At 36.4% G+C, this 23,620-nt stretch overlaps 1 protein-coding gene across 1 annotated transcript; it reads right to left on the reverse strand.

Annotated features, from left to right (window-relative positions):
* Positions 1 to 138: 138 nt before the first annotated feature.
* COPB2 (COPI coat complex subunit beta 2) lies at positions 139 to 23,212 on the reverse strand (the record flags this gene model as incomplete). The annotated part of the gene is made up of 21 exons (XM_084231701.1): positions 139 to 234; positions 458 to 529; positions 670 to 738; positions 913 to 1,093; positions 1,185 to 1,277; positions 2,205 to 2,419; positions 3,419 to 3,529; positions 8,389 to 8,596; positions 8,809 to 8,939; positions 9,495 to 9,638; positions 10,947 to 11,053; positions 11,140 to 11,228; positions 13,106 to 13,216; positions 14,504 to 14,703; positions 15,228 to 15,370; positions 15,871 to 15,970; positions 16,823 to 16,969; positions 18,797 to 18,945; positions 19,804 to 19,930; positions 20,127 to 20,213; positions 23,159 to 23,212. The coding sequence occupies 21 exons, from the start codon at positions 23,210 to 23,212 to the stop codon at positions 139 to 141; spliced, it is 2,634 nt and encodes an 877-aa protein (XP_084087827.1).
* Positions 23,213 to 23,620: the final 408 nt, after the last annotated feature.

Here is a 23,620-nt window from a genome sequence, read left to right on the forward strand (position 1 = left end):
CACTGTGCTCCCAGTGGTCCACAGTGCTTACATATAAAAATCTAAGGAGTTTCTCAGAGTCCAAAGCACTGTGGTTAGGGGATCAATACCTGTCCATAATAATGATCTGTTTTGTCGGGTAAATGGGAAGCATTGCATTCAATCATCCAAAATATCTTCATCAAGGTTGATATCTGTTGTGTCAATATCTTCTAATTCCAAATTATCCAAGTCAACTTCCAGTTCAAGTAAACTCTGCAAAGAAAAGCAAAAGGGAGAGTTATATAGACCCGTGTGATCGCTGATTCATGATCCAAGGAGAACTAAAACTTAACAGTCAAACAAGACATTGTCCCATTCTACAGCCCCTGGTCTGGAACTGATGACATCACTTAAAACGCAGAGGCCTTCAAGGGGAAGGCAGGTGGAAGGGATGGTGCAGGGGTTCCAGTGGGAAGCTTGGGGATGATGCCTGTACCTTTTCTTCTTTGTTGGCTGGGTGAGAGTCCACAATAACAGGAGTAGGAGAAGCAGGTTTCCCATCAGGTTCCTAAAAGCCAAGAATAGATAGATAGAAAAGCAAAGGAATTTGCAGTTTTCCTCAAAGGAAGATTGATCAGGACTAGGAAACTAGAAATGGTACTTACAAACAAATCTCAACCAGATTATTTCATGTAGTTTTTTACTGACCTGTTGATCTGCAGATCTTGAAGGCTGAAAGCCTTTTGCCTCTTCCATAACATTTCGTTCTTCATTGGGCTATCAGAAAATAAAGCAGAAAGATGAAATATTCTGAAGTTATAATTCCTCTATGAACTTGGTCCAAGTCTCAACCCAACAATAATAGATGTAGTGCAGTTCAAAAACCGAAGTCACGAATGCACTTCCACCCTGCAGTCATAGCAAATGAGGCCCAGGACCCCAGCCACTCACCGTGACAAGTGGGTATTGTTTGGCTGGCCACAGATCAGCATGCGTTTCCTTCACCCATTCTTCCACAACAAAGGCTTCTTTTAATCCAGGGAAAAGGTTTTCATACTCTGTTGGATCAGCAAGGGATTCTGCTGCTTTCTGATTGACTTTTGAAAGGTTTTCTCTCCAGAGTTTTACCACCCTATTACAGATATCATGGAACAAAAGGGAGGCTGAGTGAGTGTGCTCTGTTTTAATCTGCAACACTTTTTCCTAATATTAAAAGTCTGTACCTTGAAACCTGACTGGGTAAGTAAGTCCGGGCCAGAAAGGCAGCTTCTGGCAGTCGGCCTGTTCTAATCAAGAGCTCCAGGCAAGCATCAAGCCTAAAGAAGAAAAAGGAAGGTACTGTTACTAAGAATAAACGCTATGCAAAGAGCACTTAACACATGAAAGAAAGAAATATGGACTTAGTATTGCAAAGTCTGCAATTCCTTCCCGGCTCCCACATATACACCTCTTTTTATACCTGAGTCATTGACTCATCATCACTGGTGTGTTTCATAATCAATGTGATAGATAAGATGGCTTTTGTGACCACCTTCAATCTCAACTTGTTTTAAGAACTAAGAAGACTCTAAAGGGGCTTTTTAAGGCAAGAGAAGACAGCAAAGATAAGCATATCTAAAGACCTCAGGAGATGGGGGGCTGAAACCCGCTTTTCCAATTGGGAGCATCAAGGAGGGTGTCCCTTGACACTGGCTGTACTGGATGATCCAGTGGTGTCCAGTAGGAAGATATCCAAGTGCCTATTTTTTAATTTCAAATTTTTGTGTAAATTTGATAAGGTGAATAATGTATTACAGGGTAAAGAATTATTTGGATTTTAGAAAGGCAGTGATATATGCGTGTTACATAGCATCATCAGCATCAAAAGTCCAACAATATTCTACAATAACACATTAATACTAAAAAATCTGATAGCTTCCGGCCATAAAATAAAACACCTCAGCCATTAGTGGCAAGGCTGAGAAAGGGGTTTAACATTTCTCCTAGTGGAGCCATCTTGAATAGCTCATTTAGCTCAATTATCTAGACAAATGTACTGAGAGCATTCCCTGCTGAAGGCGAGGGCCACACTATCTAAACAGCACTGTCCTCTGACCACCCCACTGGCAAGAGCAACAGCCATGCAGCAATTCTCTCTCCAGAGGTCATTCTTTACATTCTTTTCCAAAAACCACTCTCAAAGTCAATGAGAAGTGCTTTTAGTTACGATGCCGACATCTTTTAGAGCTTGAGTTAATACTTACCTGCCCTGTAAGAAGTAGCTCATGAAAGCCACATTATTCTTGCCATCTCTCTCTGCACCCTCTGCCAGCTTGTTCACCATACTAGCATTTCCAGAAGCAGTGGCCAAAAGCAACAGACCGCCGTAATCCTGTGCATGGTGCAGGCACTCCTGGGCTAGGCCAAACTGACATTTACTAATGGCAAGCTCAGCAAGTTGTTTCCACTTTTGTTCTGACTGTAAGAGAATTTCCAAGTTAAAATACTTTTGAAATAAACATTTGAATTTCTAACATCAACACTATTCTGTTAACATGAGTATTACCATGCTGACAGTGGAAGCTATAGAGATATATATAGATGTAGCTATATATATATATATATATATATATATATATATATATATATATCGATGTTATTCCAAAATAAGAATGGAATAACATAATGAATATCAATGAAGAAATGGAAATTATTCATATACAAAATTAATTCAGACATAAATCAATCTTAATGATGCATGAATAATCATTACCAATCTGTTGTACTTTTTGTTTTATAATTACACAGTGGAATTAAAAGTAAAATTCCAACTGTAATTCTAAGGCAATTACACTGCAATTTTAACAAGTGATTTAATGTCTTTTTGAAAAAGTAGAAAACTGTATTTGTTCTTAAATATTTAACAATAATAAATATCTGTTACATGTAGTGTCTCACAAATTAAAATGTTGCACATTTGGATGATCTTACACAGTTAATTTATTTTGCACATCTGAAATGAATTTACCAGTAAATAACTAGACATAAATCACAACTGGAAGGCCTAAATATACAAAGACCTGTGAAATTGTCATATAATGTCTTTTAAAATGCCAGAGACCTTTGATATCAATCTTTCCCACTAGGTTGGGATATTAGCAAATTACTGCTATGTCTGCACTTGCTTAGAATCCCCAGACTAGTTTATCTACTATCTTACTCTTCTCTCCCAGTACAGGTCTCATGTAAGACATGAAAACACCTTTTTGCAAGCAAATTAGAATGCTATGAATATCTCCAACATAATCCATTTAATTTATGAAAGGATTAACATGATTTTTATAAAGACCAAAGAGAAATTACCTCACCAAAATGAGTCTCAAGAAATTTGCATTTCAGAAAATTTTAATAACTATGTTAAACATGTAGAAGTATCCATGACCTTTTCATCAGTTATAAAAACTGAATTAGTACATACCTCTGCTTCCACTGCTAACTGGTATGCAATTTTTAGTTCTCTAAGCTGAAGAGCAAGTTCAAAGCGATGCTCGGGATCTGTGGATACTGTGAGAGCTTGATGCTTGAAGCCCTAAAAAAGATAAATATATATTTATAAGTGTGTGTAGTTATGTATTTAAAATGTGTGCGTAGTCTGTATGTACTGTGTATATATATATATATATATATATATATATATAGTGTGTATATATATACAGAGTATAAATAGAGAGCACACACACACACACACAGCAAATCATTCATTTCCCTTTTGATACCGGAATTGTCAGGTCTAGTCTCCCAGCCAGGAATGGATCCCAGGCTGCAGGGCAGCGCTGAGTCCCAACCACTAGACCCCCCAGGGTTGGTGTCTCACGAAGCCGCAGCAGGAACTTCGCAGACGCTCAGGCAAGCAAGCAAGAAGAGGCAGGTTCGTTTATAGAAAGAAAAAGTTTATTGAGGAGAAAAAGAACAGAAATAAAGTGGGACTCCCAGGCCAGGGAACCAGGCCTGGGAGGGGCAAGGAAGCCAAAGTAGAGTCGTGTCTTAGGGAATATATACCTTTTTTTCCCTTATTATTCTAAAACTTCACCAGTCTCTTTGTGATTGGTTAGTTCTCGGCTGTCTTACTTAATTTGCTACTGAGTGCAGGATTTTCACATTTCTTATTTAACAGTTTTCTCTTTCCCCATTTGTTGCATCTTTAAATTTATGGCCCAGTCCTCTGGATGGGCATCCCTGCATTGAAGTTAAACAGCTGCCCTTCTAATGTGACCATAAATTAAACCACTCTCCATTTCTCCAATCTCCGCCTCCCTTTACCACCTGAAGGAAACCAGGACCAGCATTAACAATGTTGTCCTTGGTCCTGGCATGTTTGTTTTTCCTAATGGAATGGGTTACTTTCCCTTGCTTGTCCTTATCTCTGAAGCCTCCCTAAATTTTTCAGAGGTCCCCTCCTGCACTATTCCTAAAACTGCCTAATAACCCTAGCTTGCCCTGTCTCACTTTCAAACTAGAAATACCCTGCTAACATAGATACCCCTCTACTTGAATGGACCAAAAGTAATGGATAACAAAATACTCTGTAAGGGGATTCGATGTTCCCAAAATACAAATGACAATGTCAATGAACATTACCCCAATAAAAAATTAAAAATAAAGATTCCCAATATTGTTCTTTATATTCTTAAGTTTGAGAATCTGTGAAAAGGAAATTGGCAATTTTCTAGTTAGATTAAAATAGTATGAGAGCAAACTATTTTAAGTACCCATCATATTTTCTAACTTATATAACAAAAAATACTCTTTAGTGAGAAGACAATATAATTAAGAACTCATTAACTTGGTAAGAATGAACCTGATGGACAGTTCAATCACACAACACCTACTGTTTTTTCCCAAAGCAGTGGAAGTTGACCAGTGCTAGATAAGCTCAAGGAAAATAAGAAAATTAGAAATGTAAAAGTAGGGCTCCCTGGTGGCGCAGGCGGTTGAAGCTGTCCGCAGCCTCTGCAGCGCGGGTTCAATCCTGCCGGCGGGAGAGAAACCCACATGGCGCAGCAGACCTCTCCTGTCTCACCCACTGCTCCCCTCAGCAGTGTATTTCATTCAGTCTGTCTGTTCTGTTCCCTGCTCTGTCTCTGGTGAATCCTCTCACCAGAGTGCACATCTGGCCTGTACCCCGTTCTTGTGTAAACAAATAAATCTTAAAAAAAAAAAAGTAAAAGTAAACAGAAATGTCAAAAAGGATTTTGGAAAGTTGATTAAGATTCATTTCAAAACGACAAGCATAGTTAGTGTTGTCTATGCAACCTACTCACTAAGCTAGGTGTTAAGAGACTATCTAGTCCAGGCCTTCAAAAAAAAAAAAAAAAAAAAAACCACCAAACTCAAATGTAAAACTTTCTGATTCCCTATCATTGTAGGTCATTTAGCAGACAATGCTTTCAGTTCTTGACACTAGCTGGGTGTCTTTGTGCCTTTACTGTCGGCCTCATATCCAGTTTACTTATCAACAAGTGTTCCAGAGGGCAGGAGGTCTAAATTTGCCTTCCCATACCCCACTTAATCATCATAAATAGGCTTTTAAACCAACAATTGTAATACTAAATTAGCAGTACTGATGGATGGGGTCTGCCCTGTAGGCAAGCCTTCAGCCCTCATTACTGAGGGAATATGCTTGGTTACAGGGTGGTCTGGGTGAAGCTGGGCAGCTCTCCCAGGAGTTCTGTCAGGCTGGATCTCCAGGATAGCTATATCATTGTGTTTAAAGTTTCACATATACCAGCTCCTTCTACCCCATTATTCTGTGAGTACAGGTAAACAAGGCACTCTGAAAATCTGTTATTCCTTTTCTTCCCTAGAACAGATGTAGACAATATAAAACCAAGAGTAAAGATGGAAGATGTATGGAATTCCTTACTTATAGGGAAGGGAAAAACAGATGAAATGAGATAAACTAAATACACCTCATCTGCCTCCAAATCCCCACTGAAAAGACACTCAATGGGTTCCTTTTTTGAAGGCATAAACTTCAAGGGCACAGAAAGGCAGAGTTAACAAGATACTGGGAGCTGAAAAGCTGGTGGAGGAGTATAAATATTCAGATAAAACACTAAGGAATAGTAACCTTAAATCAGGAGTGAAGAGTATAGAAACAATCTGATTCACACTGAGGCACCCAAAGGTGTCCTGTGAAGGATAGTCTTATGACAAATAAACAAAAAGGCCTGCGAGTCTATATAAGAAGCATGGGAAACCCCAAATTACTACTCCTCTCTCCACACTCAAAGACAGGTTTAGTCTTTGGAGAGAGTAACTAGGGCATCTAGTCTGAGGGAATCCTGCACACCCACGAGGAGGACTGTTGTGTCAAAAGAAAACAGGAGATTATGAGAATGGATATGGAGATTAAGTGAAATACTAAATACTGAGACATTATTTTCAAGTCATTTTCTACTCAGCCCCTAGAGCAATGGTGATTAAGGAGTTTATTTGCAAACTCTAACCAGGCAAAAGGTAAAACTTAAAAATACTACAATATTGATGAGGTCTATATGCCAGCTAGAACAGTGCCTGGTTCAGTGTTAATTGTTTACTAAATTTATTAGTTGAATAAATGAAGAAACATTAAGTCTATTAGATGAAGATACTGACCAATGGCCCGGCTTCATCACATTGTGAAGTCCATCCCTAACAAGTCCACCCACAAACTTAAACCGTTTGCTTTGTTTCTTAGCTCTCCACTCTTAAATGAGTGCCTAAGGACCATCAGACATGTCAGGAAAATCTCTAACAGAAAAGACTGAGATCAAAATGAACCAGTAACAAAAATTATTTTTTTTAAAACAAGGAAACAAACTATAATCTCAGTCCCCACATGCTCAGAAACTTTAAGGAAGCATACCACAAAGAAAATTTTAAAGCAGCAAAAAACTATCATTCATATCCTTAGGATATTCATATCACAGAGAAACTTTCATTCATAAATAAGAAAAAGATTTTTAAAAGTCTAAGAATAACAAAATGAGAAAACCAGTGCAGGAAGTCCAATAACTGAATAAACAGTTGCACAGATTGAGGCTACAGAAAACAGAGAAAGGAAACCATCAGAAATTCATTCAAAAATATTTCTAAAATGAATTTAAAAGAGCTCATCTAATATCCAGAAGAATGAATGACAACTGGCCCTGCTGAAGGGCCATCCATCATAATGTCCCACAACAATGGGGACAAGATCCAAAGAGTTTCCAAGGAGAAAACAGATCAAGTACCAAGAATCAGGAACAGAAACTTTAGACTTCAACAAAAACTACAACTACAAGTTAGAAGGCAATGTAACAATACTATTAAAATTCTGAGAAAATACCTCCAATCTAGAATTTCATATCACTAAAGTGGTTAAATGTTTTAGGCCAGAACTATAGCCCAAAGATAATCAAGATCACAAAAAATTTACTGCCTTTTGTCTGAAAACTTCTGAAGGACATGTTCCAGCAAAATGAGGACGTAAACCAGTTTAGAAGAGAGGGGATATATAGGCAACGATGGATCTAACTTGAGAGAGAGGCAAAAGAAGTCCCAACATGGTGGTGAAGGAACTGATAGCTGTCACAAGAGCAAAAAAACCGATTCAAATTGAAGCAGACTGAAACCTTCTGAAAGGAGTATCAAGGAAATCTGGAGTACAACAAAGGAGTAGAGAAATTAACCAGAACTTAAAAAAGGAAGGAAAAAATAAAAAAAGACACATTAACTATGGAAAGCAATTATAGGAAAAGATATACACATGACTTAGCTCTGTGTTTACTCAGACATGATTATGTACACACTGAATATTGATCAAGTCATTATTGTGATATAACTGTATCAGAAGGATAGGAAATAGATAAGTATGTAGTAGAAGTGGGGTAAAGAAGGGTGAACGAAAGATGAGCCCTCATATCCTATATAGTGGAACTCACAAGAAATGCTTAAAGCTGAGAAACAACAATACATGTTATTTAGAGGTGTGGCAATAAATACCAAGAGAATTAAATAAAAAAAATTAAAATTATCTGGAGGAAGCAGAAATGAGGCAGGGAAAGTAGGGCTGTTTTTTCTTAAGCTTTGCAAAATGTTTTGTGTATATGTATTATCATTATGGTAAGAAAATGGCATATTAATGATAAATTTTATGTTATGTTTTACCATACAAAAAAATCAGCTAAGACAGAAAAATGTAGTTCAGAAATGAAAATATTGATAAAATGGAAGTCTACAAAATTGAAAACTGATAATCACTTCCTATACTAAGGGCGTTGAGCAAGAAGGAAAATTTATAGGAAAATTCCATGGTCACAAGGAAATCAGTGGCAATTAAGAAGTTTTTCAGATTCATATTAACATTCTTTCAAAGTGCTGGTTTTAACAAACACAAACAAAGAAAATAAACAAAAACCATCTTACCTGTTTTTCCAAAAAGTGTGCAACTCTTGTCCTCTGTTCTTTTGGAATGGTAGGAAGGACCTTATCTGCCATGCTAAAATCCCTCCGCATGACTGCTGTCTGGTATTCTAGCACTGAAACCAGCAGGGAGTAGCTAACGATGTTCAGTTCTTTATCTCCCAGGTAAAGCCTATTGTCTTTAGGAATATAGCCCAGGAGATACATTGTCCTATAAGAGAAACAAGCTAATTCAGAAACCATCCCTAATGAGAAGACACACAAACACAGTATCTCATTTGATAGATGTGATTTGGTTAGCAATTACAAACATACTGAAAAATCAGGCCTATCATTGCTACAAGGCAGCAATAGGTTTTGTTTAAAAAGTATATACCTTTTGGAATGCTTAAGACAAAAGCCTAATGATACTCTGCCACCTACCTGTCCAAGTGGGCAATGGTGACTATTTCTCCGCCGACATAATAATTTAATCTGTTCACAGAACTTGTGTAAATGAAGCAATCACCTACCCACAGCCCTGTTTTCACGATTTCCTGAATTTCACCAAGAACCTGCAGAAAGAAAATAAACTTAATTTATTATCTTATTCAGCATTAGAAAGCCTATCAATAAGAAAAAACTGAATTGGGGATGAAAAAAAAGTAGAATTAATGGAATCCAACTCAATGCAAATGCAAAATAAAGTTCAACAAAGAAAAACCTTTCTTTGGAATTTCTGCTCTCCTTCATTTAAGAACAGCTTCTTGGATAAGTTATTTGTAACATGAAATATCATTGTTCCATCAAAGCTGTGATCTAAAAAAATGCTGATCTAGGAACTCTAAAATACACATAAAACTAGAATAAGAAACACTTCATAAAATCTTCTGGGATTTCTTTGCCATTTGAGAATTCTGGCAGACAACTTCTAATTTTCTTAGCGAAAGACATCAAATTTCAAACCCTGATCTCTGAGCCAAGTTTTTAGTTGTCAATTTTCAACATAACCCTTTAAATGCTTAGTTTCCCCAAACCTAATTTATTATAAAATGTTAAAATCAGTGAAGTACTATTATAAGAATATAAATCACTTAAATACAAAGCTAAAGTTGTGTTGATGTAATTACCTCAAATGCATCTTCAATCCCATCTTCAGTAACTCCCTCATGTGTTTCCTGTGCAGCCAAGACTTTTTCCGACAGATACTTAAGGATAAAAAATGACTCCTCGGTGGCAATACAGACTAGTTCTCCAGAGTCAGACCAGAAAATCTGCAACATGACAAAGAAGAGACAAATGACTTTGGATTTCTGAGTGGATATGACAAACTGCATATACTTTATTTCTCATAAGATTTATCTTTTTACATAGAGATGATAAGTGTGTACTTGACAATGTTTTGTAGTGAATATGTACATTACTCAGGAGGGTGGATAGGGCAGTGTTGCTCTAGTTAGCCTAGAAATGGAAAGACCTGACCTAAGGAGACAGAAGGAAGAGCTGTCAGCAAACAATGGCTATGCTATAATTCAGAACAGCAGCCGATTCCCTAGTGCTCCAGAAAAGTTTCTCTCACCTTCTGTTTTCATTATGCCTCTCTACCAAACCTTCATTTTTTCCTAATCACCTTCCCCAAGGAAATTTTAATACCACAGATACTACATATTTCATACACACATATATAATGCACACACATGGTATACACATATATGATGAATGTATACATATGAATACGGTTTATAGATTAAAACAGTAAGCTTTTGCATCACAGAAACCCATTTTTGTCCCCCTGGGGGTACTGTGATCCCACTGAGAATACATACTCTAGAAAACAGAACCAGGAGCTTAGGGAGGAGCATCTGTCTCCAAAGACAATTTCCTAACAATAAATGCTCTCAAATAAGCTGGCCATTCTAAAGGCAGAAAACCTTGTCACTGGAGAATATCACCTAGAGTTTAAAGTCATTATTAGGTAGAGTATGATAAGGCTTCCTCAGGCCTTTCCAAGTCAAGAGCTTCTTGACTCTGTCTTCAAAGCATGCGTTTTATAAACTCTGCCTAAAGTCATTTGTAAATAAATAGCACTTGTCATTTGTATAACTTTATATACTTCTCAAAATATCCAACATCTATTGCTTTATTCAACTACTATGATTCTTTTTTTTTTTTTCTTTCAAAGATTTATTTATTTATTTATACAAGCACTGGGTACAGTCAGAAGCATGGGAGGGTGAGAGAATTCACCAGAGACAGAGCGAAAAGGCAGACTGACGAAATACACTGCTGAGGGGAGCAGCGGGCAAGACAGGAGAAGTTTGCCGTGTCATGTGGGACCCTTGCCCAGTGGCTGCAGATCGAATCGGCACTGCAGAGGCTGTGTGCAGCTTCACAACCCAGCACTCAACCGCTGCGCCACCAGGGAGGCCCTATAATTCTATCTTTTTAAGCAATCCTGAGGTAAATGGCACTAACCCCAACCCATGGATCAGGATCAGCAGGTACAAAGGATGCTCTGGGCCACAGGGACTCTGAGCTCCTCATAAAGATGTGCATACAAAAACAACAATGGCGGAACTCACATGTTTAGGCTGAATTTCAATTCTGCGTATGAGTTCTGTATTGTCCCAATCATAAAAAGCCAAGCCATTTACAGATCTGACTCCCAGTAAGAAGCCTCCATAGATACCTACAAAGAACAAAAGAGATTTTTGTTAGATATTTGTGAACCATTACAACACTTCTAAAAATGTATCATATATAAACAATACTCACTTTCAGCTCCAAAATCTGGTTTAAATGATTTCTTTTCCTTAAAGTTCTTAAATATCTTTACAACACTGTTGCTCTCTCTAATTGCATATCTGGAGGGAGAAGGAAGACAAACACAGCATATTATTTACTAAACCATAATTCCATCTCAACAAACATCTTCATATATATATTTTAGTACTAAATTATGCTAAACTATAAAATTAGTATTTGAAGATTTAACTAGTATGCATTTTCCCTAAGAGATCATTAACTCCTTAGAGCTGGACAAATAATGAATGGGTTTCCAACTGTCCATCACACAAATTACCAGGGTTTTCACAAACTGTTTTAGAAACTAAAAAGACCCCAAATGTCTATCAAAAGGTGACTAAACCAACTGTGGTAGATTCATACACTGGAATATCACCCTGTAAAAAAAGAAAGCAATTTTGATCCTTGCAACAATATGAATGAATCTCAAGAACATGCAGGGCAAAAGCAGCCAGGTAAGAGCACAAGCTAGATACAATTCCATTATATGAAACCCTAAAGGAGACAACTCTAAATCACATGTTGACAAAAGGTACGTCAGAGTTTGCATTGGGCCAGGGAGAGGGGGCAGGAGTGAGTACTGACTGTTAAAGGAAATAAGAGCACTTTTTTAGTTGATAGAAATGTTCTATATCTTGAGTGTGTTGGTGGCTGCATATTATAAACATTTTTCCAAATTCATTAAGAGGTACATTTAAAAGTGCATTTTATTTTGTAAAATAAATTATACATAAATGTATGTATCAACTGTCTCACAAACATGATTTAAAAATAAAGAAAAATGGTGGCTCACTAGTGAACCACATTTGGCAATAAAAATTTGTGTATATTCTGGTCTCCACCTGAAGCAGGGCTGTTGCTATCACTGGATATTTGAGAATATTTGAGAAGTGATAAGTGCTTTGCTCAAGACAGGCAAGATCCTGAACAGGAGCATCACTGGATTAAGCCAAAAAGAGGGAAGTAGCAAAACAGAGAGAGAGGTATGTTGAGAGAGGTAAGGCAATTCAAGAACTATACTATTGCTAAGGCAATAACAAAATAGCTTTTAGTATATGGAACTGTATTTTGGAAATCTGTGAAAAGATCAAAACCATTCCTTACCTCTCAGTGAACCTTGGCTAAAATGCTAAAAAGACATGATTTTATTACACAATATTACTCACTACAAAATAAATGTGGGGTTGAGCCCTAAGTTACTCACTGCTGGGGGCAGGGAACAACACAAAGTATGGGGAAAACCAAACTAAGAAAAACTGTATAAAGATGTAATTCAGTGTGTGAGCTGAAAAAAACCAAAGCCCTAATGTCTACTAGATATACCCAACAGGAGTCTAAAAGAAATCAGTCAGTGACTATCTAGTATAAATCAAAGTTAAATGATTTTTCCTGCTTTTAATGATGACATTTTATTAACATTTTGATTTCCGACAGAATTTGTTTTGTTTAGAATGGGGAGGGGGGTGGATAATATCTCAGAAAATGAATTTTTATAGGTTCAATGAAGTTCCCATGAAGATGACACCAGGCTACAGAATCTCTTGCAAACAACTCATAAAGAAGTAACAGCATCTCAGGAAATAAGGTCTTAAGGTAGGCCTGCCAAGGACTTGGTTTGGGGGCCAACTATGCTTGAGTCCACAAGTACCAGGCCCTTCCAATGGCTCCAACAAAGAAATGGGTATTGGGTTCCTAGTTTAATGGGACTATTTGAGCAGCTTGAGTGAGCCAGCTCAAACCTAATGTTGAAAGGGCAAAGGAAGAATAGGCTGCACTGGAGCCTCAGACTCTAAGCTTCCAATGGGCAGTTCTGGTGAAAGCTGTTCTTCAACATAGAGAAGTACAGTCTATACTGAAACTTGAGAAAATCTTAAATATGCCACACATGGAACTTCCATCTACCATCAGGGTGAGATGATACCATGCCAAAACTTACTCTGAAGAATCATGGGCCCATGCAAACTCCTGGGCAGACCCAAAGCTCTTGTTTCTCAAAGCCATTGCTGTGTAGATGATATACTCGCCATCACCGCACACCACAACAAACCTAGAAATTACAAAAGTCCGGGAAAGAAGAATAGAGGACCAATGATGTATAAGTTAAGAAACACTGATTCATCTTGCTGGTAAAATATTTCTAATAAAAATTGTTATTTCAATAGGCTGTTAGGCTTGAATCTAATTTTTTTTAAAGTTACACACTTCTTTGACTACAGAGGTAGGCATAAATACTCTTCCCAACAAATATACGGAAAGCAAATGATACGGATGAGGCTACTGTTGAAAATATTATTCGAACGGCCACCTCTTATAAACAACAGGCAGGAAGAAGAGACCAGCTAGACACACACAGCAGGGGGAATGCCAATAACCCCTATAGCACTTGTTGAGCACCAAGATGTCTAGCACTTTCTTCATTATATTTACACCCCAAGAAGGTACTATCTTGTTTCATAACTATCTTCATTTTAAAGCTGACCATTTAAATGAATAAAAATACCTTACTCTAGTTGTTGAGAGCTAGGTTAAATGAGCAACAATAAAATGCCATAGAGTCAAATAAAATTTTCTCAATAGATACAGATAAAACTCTTTTTAAAGTTATAATTTAGAATCCTGACTGCCAAAGGCAAAATGCAAAACTTATAGCAAAAAATGTTTTATGACACTACGGAAAAAGTATATGTATTCTTAATCTCCCTGAGAAAATTGTATTACAAATAATTATAGATACTATTTACTCACAAGGCAGCAGACTTGCTTTATATACTTTGTCTTTTTCAATACTCAGGACAACATTAGAAGATGTCCAGATCTACTGTAAAAAAACTTTTAATAGTTCTATAGGTTTAAACTCAACATGTGAGAAATTCTTCTCAGACAATGGTTGGTGCTTTCTAAATCTTAAGAATGAAAATCAACCGATGGTTCAAATTGCAAATCACAGTATTCTCACCAATCCCAAAGCTTTTTGAAAAGACACATACCTCAGAGTCAGCTTTTCTTGTCAAGAGCAATGAGTCAGCAAATATTTAGATAACAATTACAAAGTCTAGGCAAAGACATAATTTTTACCCTCAAGGGAATACAAGGACACAAACCCAGTATTTTAGAAATAAGTGTGAAACTATTTAACCATGCAAAATTCTTCCTGGGCATTTCAACTCAATTTACTGGTATGGCTGCCCCCAGCAATGTTGAGGAGGTCTGTGAGTCAAGGCAAAAAGCTCATGAGGAACATCCAACATAGGGCAGGAATGGTGCAGGCTATGGATATGCAAATCCTGCTCTCACATATACAAAGGCCTAGAGAAAGACTTTGGTAATAGCTTACCGCCCATTAGGATTGTGTTGAATAGTCTGAGGGTATATTTCACAGCTGCCCATATCCTTTACTGCCAGTGGCAATCTTTCCCCATCTTTAATTTCAGCATCTCCCATTGCTTTCAGATTGGCCTGCTGGACTTCTGAGTGCTTGGCCCAAATGATCTTTCCATTGGCATCCATGGACATGGCAGGTTCCTCCCGACCAAGCTGAAGAATGACAAATGGCTCTTAGCAATGAAAAGGAAAACTAGTAAAACAAGAATAATATAAACATTTTCTATTTTCATTTTTTTCCAAAGATTTATTCATTTATACAAGCACTGGGTACAGTCAGAAGCGTGGGAGGGTGAGAGAATTCACCAGAGCCAGAGTGGAGAGCAGAGCAGGCAGACTGATGAAGTACACTGCTGAGGGGAGAAGCGGGTGGCAGGAGAGGTTTGCGCGCCATGTGGGACCCTCACCCGGTGGCCGGGGATCGAACCGGCGCTGCAGAGGCTACGGGCAGCTTTGCAACCCAGCGCTCAACTGCTGCGCCACAGGGAAGGCCCTCTATTTTCATTTTAATAGAGGATTCCTTCTCCCACTTCAAATTGCCAGCACTTAATCTCCAGTGCTTAATGAAAGAAGTGCCAGTTTAATAAAACTGGTAACTTGGAAGACAATCATACTAAAATACAAAGAAAACTATTCGCTATATGTCCATATATTGAGAGACTATAATTGGAAATTACCTTAACAATGATGCTCCCTTCATCATAGCCCAAAGCAACATTATTGGACCCTCTCAGACTGGCCACACACCACACCCTCTCCATTCCATAATTCAGTGTGCTCTCAAGACGATAGGTGCTTGAATGCCAAATACGCACGGTTCCTAAAAAGAACAAAGTGAACATTCCCTTTTGATTTGAACATTCAAAAATGAACTATATCAGGTGAACCAGACACACGGAAATCTTTATTTCAAACTGAAATAAATTTTTTACCTATAGGTTTGTGATTTTATACAGCAACATAAATAGAAACTATAAGAAAATTAATATTAAGAAATGTGATTTTAAGAGTGAAACAATGACAGGACTTCCTATGTTACAGTTCTTACCATGTACGAGTTGCTCTGCACATGTGAGTTCTTTTCATCCTTTCAATCTAATCCTGTGAGAATAATCCTTCTCACTTTAATACCAAAGTACTGTGGAATGATGATGATGATGATATTGTCCTTTTACTCTTTTATAGCTTATGTATTCCACACATCAAAATGCATTCTAAGTATCAAAATCCTTGGGAACCTACAATTCCAATTCAGGGCACTATGTGGCTTAATTATCCACTCACTAATTGTAAGCACAGGAGTAAATATTTCTAACTTACCATCTTCTGAACCTGTGATGATGATTGGCAACTCAGGGTGAAAACTGGCACAAGAAACATTCTGGGCATGTCCCTCCAGAGTCTGTACACATGTTTTGTTCTGTCATCAAGATGAAGAAAACACTTTTTATTAGTGAAAAGGAAGAAACCCATCCTTACTTTTTCCATGCAGATGTTATGACAGTTGTTATGATAGTCTAGATAGTAATTCAGAAATTTTGGAAATAGAACTTTCTTGTTGTGTACATATTATCTCTAAGTTTTGACAGTACAGGCAAATATAAATGTAACTAGCACGTTTACAGAAAGTTTAACACCCCTTTCTCATGCCCAAGAAGACCTGGTTTTCCTCTAAATATTTTACCCCCAAACTCCTAGAATAATGCCTTTAATATTTTATTCTGCATTTAAACATCCATTTGAATAAGCTTCTAAGTAATACTAGTTTTCTAGGCCTCATTTTAACTGTATGGAAATTTTGATGTGACAAACAAAAACACACTGAAATCTAACATAATTCAACAAAAATTTCTTATCTTGGTGACAAAAATCATAGTAACAAAATACATAAGTTGGTGTACAAGAAGTCTTCATGGCCAAATGACTGTACTATGGCCATATCATGACATCGCTCACTGAAGTGCTTGCTTTCAAATATAAATGGTTATTTGCCAATAAGGAGACTAGCATATATAAGAACTCATCAAAATGCTAAAACTTCTAATTTCTCCTATTAAATGAAAAATAAACATCATGGCACTTTATTATTAAAATCTTGATAGACATTTGTATCCATTTTTATGGAGAATTTTGACAACACACTTTAAGTGCGAAAACTTAGGTTCTCAGGTTATGCTATGAACAGAGTTCAAAAACCCAAGTTTCCACTGTCCTGTAAGAAAGTGAGCAACATGTCTAACATATGGCAATTAAGGTTATGAGAAAACTGTACCTGATAGTCCCATATTTTAACAAGACGGTCATCCGCGCCTGAAATGAGGTATGGTTTGTCACCACCACTGTAGTAATCAATGCAATTCACACCTTTCTCATGTCCCTCCAGAGTGAAGTTTGGTGAAGAAGAGCCCAGTTGCCACACCTTCAGAGAGCGAGAGCAGCTGCAGTCAATATGGGGCCTGGCCTTTTAGGACACAGTTCCACTGTAATTCTGACATGAAATAAAATGCCACAGCCCAGGACAGAGACGCTAAGAGAACATTCATCTTGTTTCACTAATTTCTTTTTATTTTTTCTCAGTTTACTTGAATTTCCAGGGGGTAGAATCACTATGGCTTTTTCTGAAAAAGTAAATTTCCAGGCTTTATCCATAGATATTATGATTCAGTGGCTCTACACTGAAGCCCGGAATCTAAGTTTCTAACAGACACACCAGATGACATACTGGTTACACTCTGAGAAATACCTCTTTAAAGACAGGGAGTGATTTTTTACAAGAGATTTAATATAATGCTTATGAAAGTAGATATGGCATTAAAAGGAGAAAATTACCACTTAATTAAAAAACTTAAAGTATGGAAAAGTAATCAAACATTACTACAACACTGATATGGAGCTTTATTTTTATAAATAAAAATTTACTGAGCACCTACTACATAGGAAGCCATGTGGAGAGTCATAAAGATGTGTAAACTGTAGACAACAAACTTTAGCAGAGTCAAAGACAGCTCTTAGATATTCAGACATATAATATTTAATGATTATTAAATTATCAGACAAATAACATTTCATGTAAGTTAAAGGAAAATAAAAACATAATATAGATGTAAGCATACAAGTGTAAGCAAAAATAAGTGTAACATATAATTTTAAATCTATGCATAAAAAGATCTTTTGAATATTATGATGACAAAAGGAACAAGACTGCACTTGCTGCAACATGTATAGGCAAGGCACTGCGCTACTTGCTACTATCTGTTAGAGGAAGGGGTGACAAAACTCCTGCCTCAAACATCAACATTTCAGGGGCTAAAGATTTCTGGACACAAATGAATTATTATTTAATATGGAAAGGTTAATAATACAGGCAAAAACCAATGGAAGGAATGGGATGATGGCTCTGTCTAGAGATGTAAAGACTGTCTGAAGAGAACATCTCTAAGTAAGTAATTGTGTTTGAAAGATGGGTAACTTTTCAGGGGAAAATAAAGAGTACTGCAGGCAGAGGAAATAGCTTGAATAAGGTAAGAATCGTGAATATTTGTGGCATCTCTAGAAAATGGTAAGGATTATATGAGATGTCTCATAATGTTTGTTGAAGCCAGTTTTAGAAACTCGTATATTCCATATAAAGGTATCTGGACCTTATCCTTAGGTGGGGAACTGACAAGAGGTATATGAAATTTAAATATAAAATACATTAATAATCAGCAAAGGTCAAAATGAATCATTAAAAGGAAAGGAAATAGCAACCTAGAGAAAATACTGTCATTTCCCTTATTCTGCATTAGCAGAAATACAAAAATATTATCACATAGCTCTTCTACATGGAAAACACTCCTTCATTAAGAAAATCAGGTTAAAGTAATAATCAAAATCAACAAGCAACTATAAATCAGAGATACACTACAGGGGGGAAGAGGGGGAGGGGAGGAGGGATTAGGGTCAAAATAAGGGGGGTGGGAATTGTATGGGGAATACAACCAAGATGAAAATGCATACACTGTGCAAAAATGAAAAATGATGTAAAAAATATATAAAAGAAAATGAAAAAAAGAAAACCAGGTTGCTATAATATTTTTCTAAAATATACTTCTTGATGAAAATGAGAAGTCCTATTTTGACTTATTTAAAACGAGTTTTTGAGAGAAACTTCTAAGTTAGGAATAACTTTCAGGGCAGCCAATAGTAAAACATCTAAAACAACTATATTTCACCAATAATCTTAACGGATACAGGGGACACTTACCTTGATTGTCCTGTCCAAAGACGCACTAGCAAACTGATTGTTATCTTTGGGGTTGATCACAATCTGCATGACATAATGGGTGTGTCCTTCAAACACTTGTGAGCAAGACCATTTTTTATCCCAGTCCCAGAGCTTAATAAGCATGTCATCTAGGCCAAAAGAAAGTCTCAGGTTAGTTCCAATTTCTATTCCTTTCATTCAGAACTAAGATGCAGAGTCTTTGTGCATTTTAATTCAGCAAATCTAACACAAACCAACATTCCATGATTTACAGAAATGGAAACAGAACTGAATAGGTTTTTCAAATATCCTTATTTATGCTAAGACTAAATATAGGATAGAGATAAAATAGCAAAATTACTATTAGCAAATATAAACATTTCATGAAAAAATTTAAAAAAGACTCAGTGGGCATTACAGAATGATGAAAGAGAAACACACATTTGATTAGAGTCTAAGTATGACTGAATAATGATGGCAATGATTATCAGGGACTAAGCATTTGCTCTGATAATGTAAGATTGGTTTTAAAAAGTTTTGACTTACTTCTCAATTTTTAACTTAAAAATGTTTTAAAGAGCTATTATCAATTCAATGCAACTTGTTAAAACTGCCCTCCAAAAGGTCCACTATTTGATACAAAATACCAAAGAACAAGTCTTATGAACATAAAGATTTGACTAGGATACATGGCAATCTGCCAAAACCTTGCTCATCAGCATGTAAAGTAGCAGTCTGTTCAACAGATGTTTAAGCATCTATGCCTTCAGATGTTCTCTGACAGGAATTGGAGCAACCGCTATACAAATTCTAAGTCAAGCTGATATTTCCTTAAAATTAAAAAAGCAAGCAGCAACAACAGATACAAGTTAATGGATTTAAATAGTTTAAAGGCTGCTTGGAATTAGAACTCAACTTGTAACAGCTGTAAAAGAATTACATGTCTCACTGAATGAAAATGAGTTACTCAAGAGATGCATATACAACCAAAAGGGGTCATCACTCACCACTGCTAGTTAGGATGAAAGGCTGAGTTGGATGAACAGCAATACAGCGAATATAGTCTGAGTGTGCTTCAAACATATGAACTCTCTCCAGGGTATTGTAATTGAACACTCTAATCTGCATGTCATCCTAGAAAAGGAAATTCAATAACCATCACTACCATTATGAAGTAAAGAGCACAAAAAAAAGTTTACAAGGTATGAAGTGCATACCAAAATACTGCATTAATTAACAAATAAAAAGTAAAAATTCTACAGCTCATTTACATAATCACTGATCAATCCAGAAAATATCAACAGAATTAGAAAACCATATAATTGCTTACCGCTCCTGTCACAACCCAGTTTTTTCTTGCGACGAACTTTGCAGCTCGAACAGGAAGATCACAAACTTCAAATGTTTTCACCAGGGTCTTTAAAATTTAACAAGAACATACATGTTGAGTTATGAGACAGTAACTGAAAAATCCATTTTGCCATATTTAAAACATCCAATTATTTAGATCACTGCTAATTTAAAATATTTGCAGGCTAAAATACAAAAGCTTAACAGATGAGTGAAAAAAATAGACAAATCATCTTTAATGGACTCAAAATTAAAATATTTATAAAAGATAAAGGAAAGCAAATATCCATATGATGGAAATTCTATATCCTCTGTGCTCTGGTCATTCCCTACTTCTCTTCTCTTTGGCTACTCCCAGCATTACCTTTGTTCCTGTTCCCTCTACCTGAAAACTACCTGCAGAACTTTATACTCCCAATTCATAACATAGCACCTTTGCAGCTGTTAGCTTTATGTCAATCTTTCCTGCTAAGCTCCCTGAGTGTAGGAATCTTATCCACCACTGTATTCCTAGAGCCTTGAACGGTGATTGTAAACAATCAATGTGTAAAAAGTATTTGTTGAATAAATTAGCTTCTAGTTTCTTCTTTTTAAAATTAAACCCATCAACTCATAAAATAAACTCATAAACAAGATACTATTTCTTGTACACTTTTGCAGTAATATGCCGTCATCCAAATGCTCTTTCTCTCTTTTTTTAGTGAACAATGAAGAGTAATTCAGATGTCCCTTCAAGTTGCTCAGAATGTGATTTATATACACAGGAAAAAGGTAGAAAACTAGGAAACTCTTCTAGTAAAAGAGCAGGGGTGAATGCATTTCTTTGTCTCCCACTCTGATGCCATGTTCTGTAAAATTCTAACAATCACACTATCATTTTCAGTCTCTCTTTTTATTTCCGAGGAATGAAAATATGACACTTGTATGGATTAAAGAGTGAATGAAATAAATATGCACTAAATAAAAAGAACAGGGGCTGGTTCATAAGACCTGTTGAGCCTACTGTGGCTTCCCAAGGAATATTTCAAAGACTCTTCAGACAAGATTAAATAAATGGAGAATCAGCTCCAACTTGTACAAGTACTGCCAGCTGACAATGGTACAGACAGATGAGAGCTGACGGAATATGCAGTCAGTAAGAGTGCCAATAAATCTGGGGTTCTGAGCAATCAAAATACAGCAGTTGCAGAAAAAAATTATGGTTTGGGTCCACACTAAGTGCTGTGGCTGATACAAATGATAAGAGAGGTAATCTTCAGACTCTATAAGCTAAACAATCTCAAAGGGAAACGTTACCTTCACTGTAACATCTTAGGAAAAGAATGACTAACACGTGTATGCTACATGATAGATCACAAATACAAATTGAGTCTCAACATAGTTACAAGACTTGTCCAAATCATTAACAGGCTGACTTCAAATCTAACATACTGATTTTTCAAATACTGCACCTCAAAGATTATACATCGTAGCTCCTTATTTGAAATTCAAGTACATTTAAATTTACTTCCAAAAACTTTCTGGGCTCCTTCAAGTATTCTGCTCATATATAAAGTATCTCCTGTAATGAGGGGGGAAAGCAGGGAGAACCACAATAGACCAACCACACTCACAGATTTATGGTCTATACAATGAGCCTGACTATCATGTGTGTACCTGGAGCAAGATAAGATAATCCCTGTCTTCACAGAATCTTCATTCTTTAAGAAAAGAAGGAAATCAAACAAGAAATTACAGAGATAATTATGAAAGGGGAAGCAGATAGCCTGCCCTGTGGAAGAGCACAGAAGGGTACAAAAAAGAAAATGAGGTAAATGGAAGATCCTTAGAGAGCAGTATTATGTTAATGTAAAGCCTAGAGAAGGGTGTATACCTGGGCATTAAAATATATTATATGACAGAGTTGAGAGACAGCTAAATGGAGCTGATAGAGGGGATTCACAGGAACAATTACAAAACATGGTGGGGGTGATGAGTGAGGGGTAGGGGAGGTACCAACCTATCTGTTAAGCATAAAATTAAGGTTTTAAACATTTGGAAGGAAAAGGCAAAAAAAAAGCACATTATATGCCTCAATGTAAAAGGAAATCACAAGATAATAATTTCAATTGCACAGGATAGAAATCCAAATGGCATGCTTATTTATTATAGTTCAACAAAGAATTATTGAGCATTTACTATGTGTAAGGTAATGTTACAGGCACTGGGATACAGCAGAGAACAAAGTGTTAATGTGTACAAAATGTCACAGATGTAGTGCTAGCTTACTGCGTGGTCACTGCTGTTTCATTACAGTGATATAAGACAAAGAATGTTTTTAGGTTATTTCTGACTCTGGTTTCTTCACCCTATTTTTTGCCATCTTAAATGCCTCAAATATTAGTTCACTCTGGATTTTAAGAATTTATCATTGGATGTTGTGGATAATCACTAAATATGTGGAAACATTACTACATGGGAGAGTATCAGCTCAATGTTCTGTACTTTTAAAGAAAAAGATTAAGGATGGTCAAGAAAGACTGGAAAATATGAGACAATTACTCAGATGAAAGAGAATAAGATAAGCATTTAAATCAAATTGTAAGATGTATCTTCTTATGTGTAATCAAATATTTCCCTCATATAACCTATACTTTGTATGGCCGACTGAAAATTATCTGCATTTAATTATACTGAGCATTTGGGGAAAAAAAAAGTAAAATTAAAAACTGTTAAAAATAGTCATGGAACAGGAAGTCAAACGTTAGTAAATACTTATCTAGAGCAAGTGACCTATATATTGGTGTCAGATTCCTTAATTTCAAAAAGCTAATACAACCTATATAAGAATTTAACATTTAAATGTTATATATAAGGGTACCAGGACAGTTTTTCCCACAAGCTGTAACCTCATAAATGTTAGTTTTACTTTACCGAAAATTCTTTATATGAGTTTTGAGAAAACAGCCTTTCTCTTTCATTTAAAACACAGTCAAATACAGTATTTCTAATAAAGTCTTTAAAAATTCTTACCTGTGTCTCATGATTCCAAACGCACACACTGCCATTGTAAAGACTTGCCAACATCCATGGCTCTGTAGGATGCAAATCTACACTCTTCACTCGATCAGATCGAGCAGTTAGCTTTCTCTTGATATCAAGTCGCAGAGGCTAAGGAGAAGTAAGATTAAAAAAATGAGAAATACTTAACTGCTATACCAAATAAACCGTCTTTAAAATGTTAACTAGAAACAGTATATTAATAGGTCTACGAAACAATTCAATTTTTACTTTGCTAAGCTGTAGACACATTCACTTTTTCCTCACATATTATGAAAAATACAAGTATTTAACATTTTTAAACTTACAGGAGCAGATGTCAAACTTTTGGTCTCCAGATCCATTTCACTATTAAAAAACTTTGAGGATCCTAGAGATATTTTGTTTATGTAGGTTATTGATATTTACTATGCTAAAAATTAAACCTTAGACAAC

This window comes from Talpa europaea, assembly GCF_964194135.1.
Source record: "Talpa europaea genome assembly, chromosome: 4".
Lineage (NCBI taxonomy): Eukaryota > Metazoa > Chordata > Mammalia > Eulipotyphla > Talpidae > Talpa > Talpa europaea.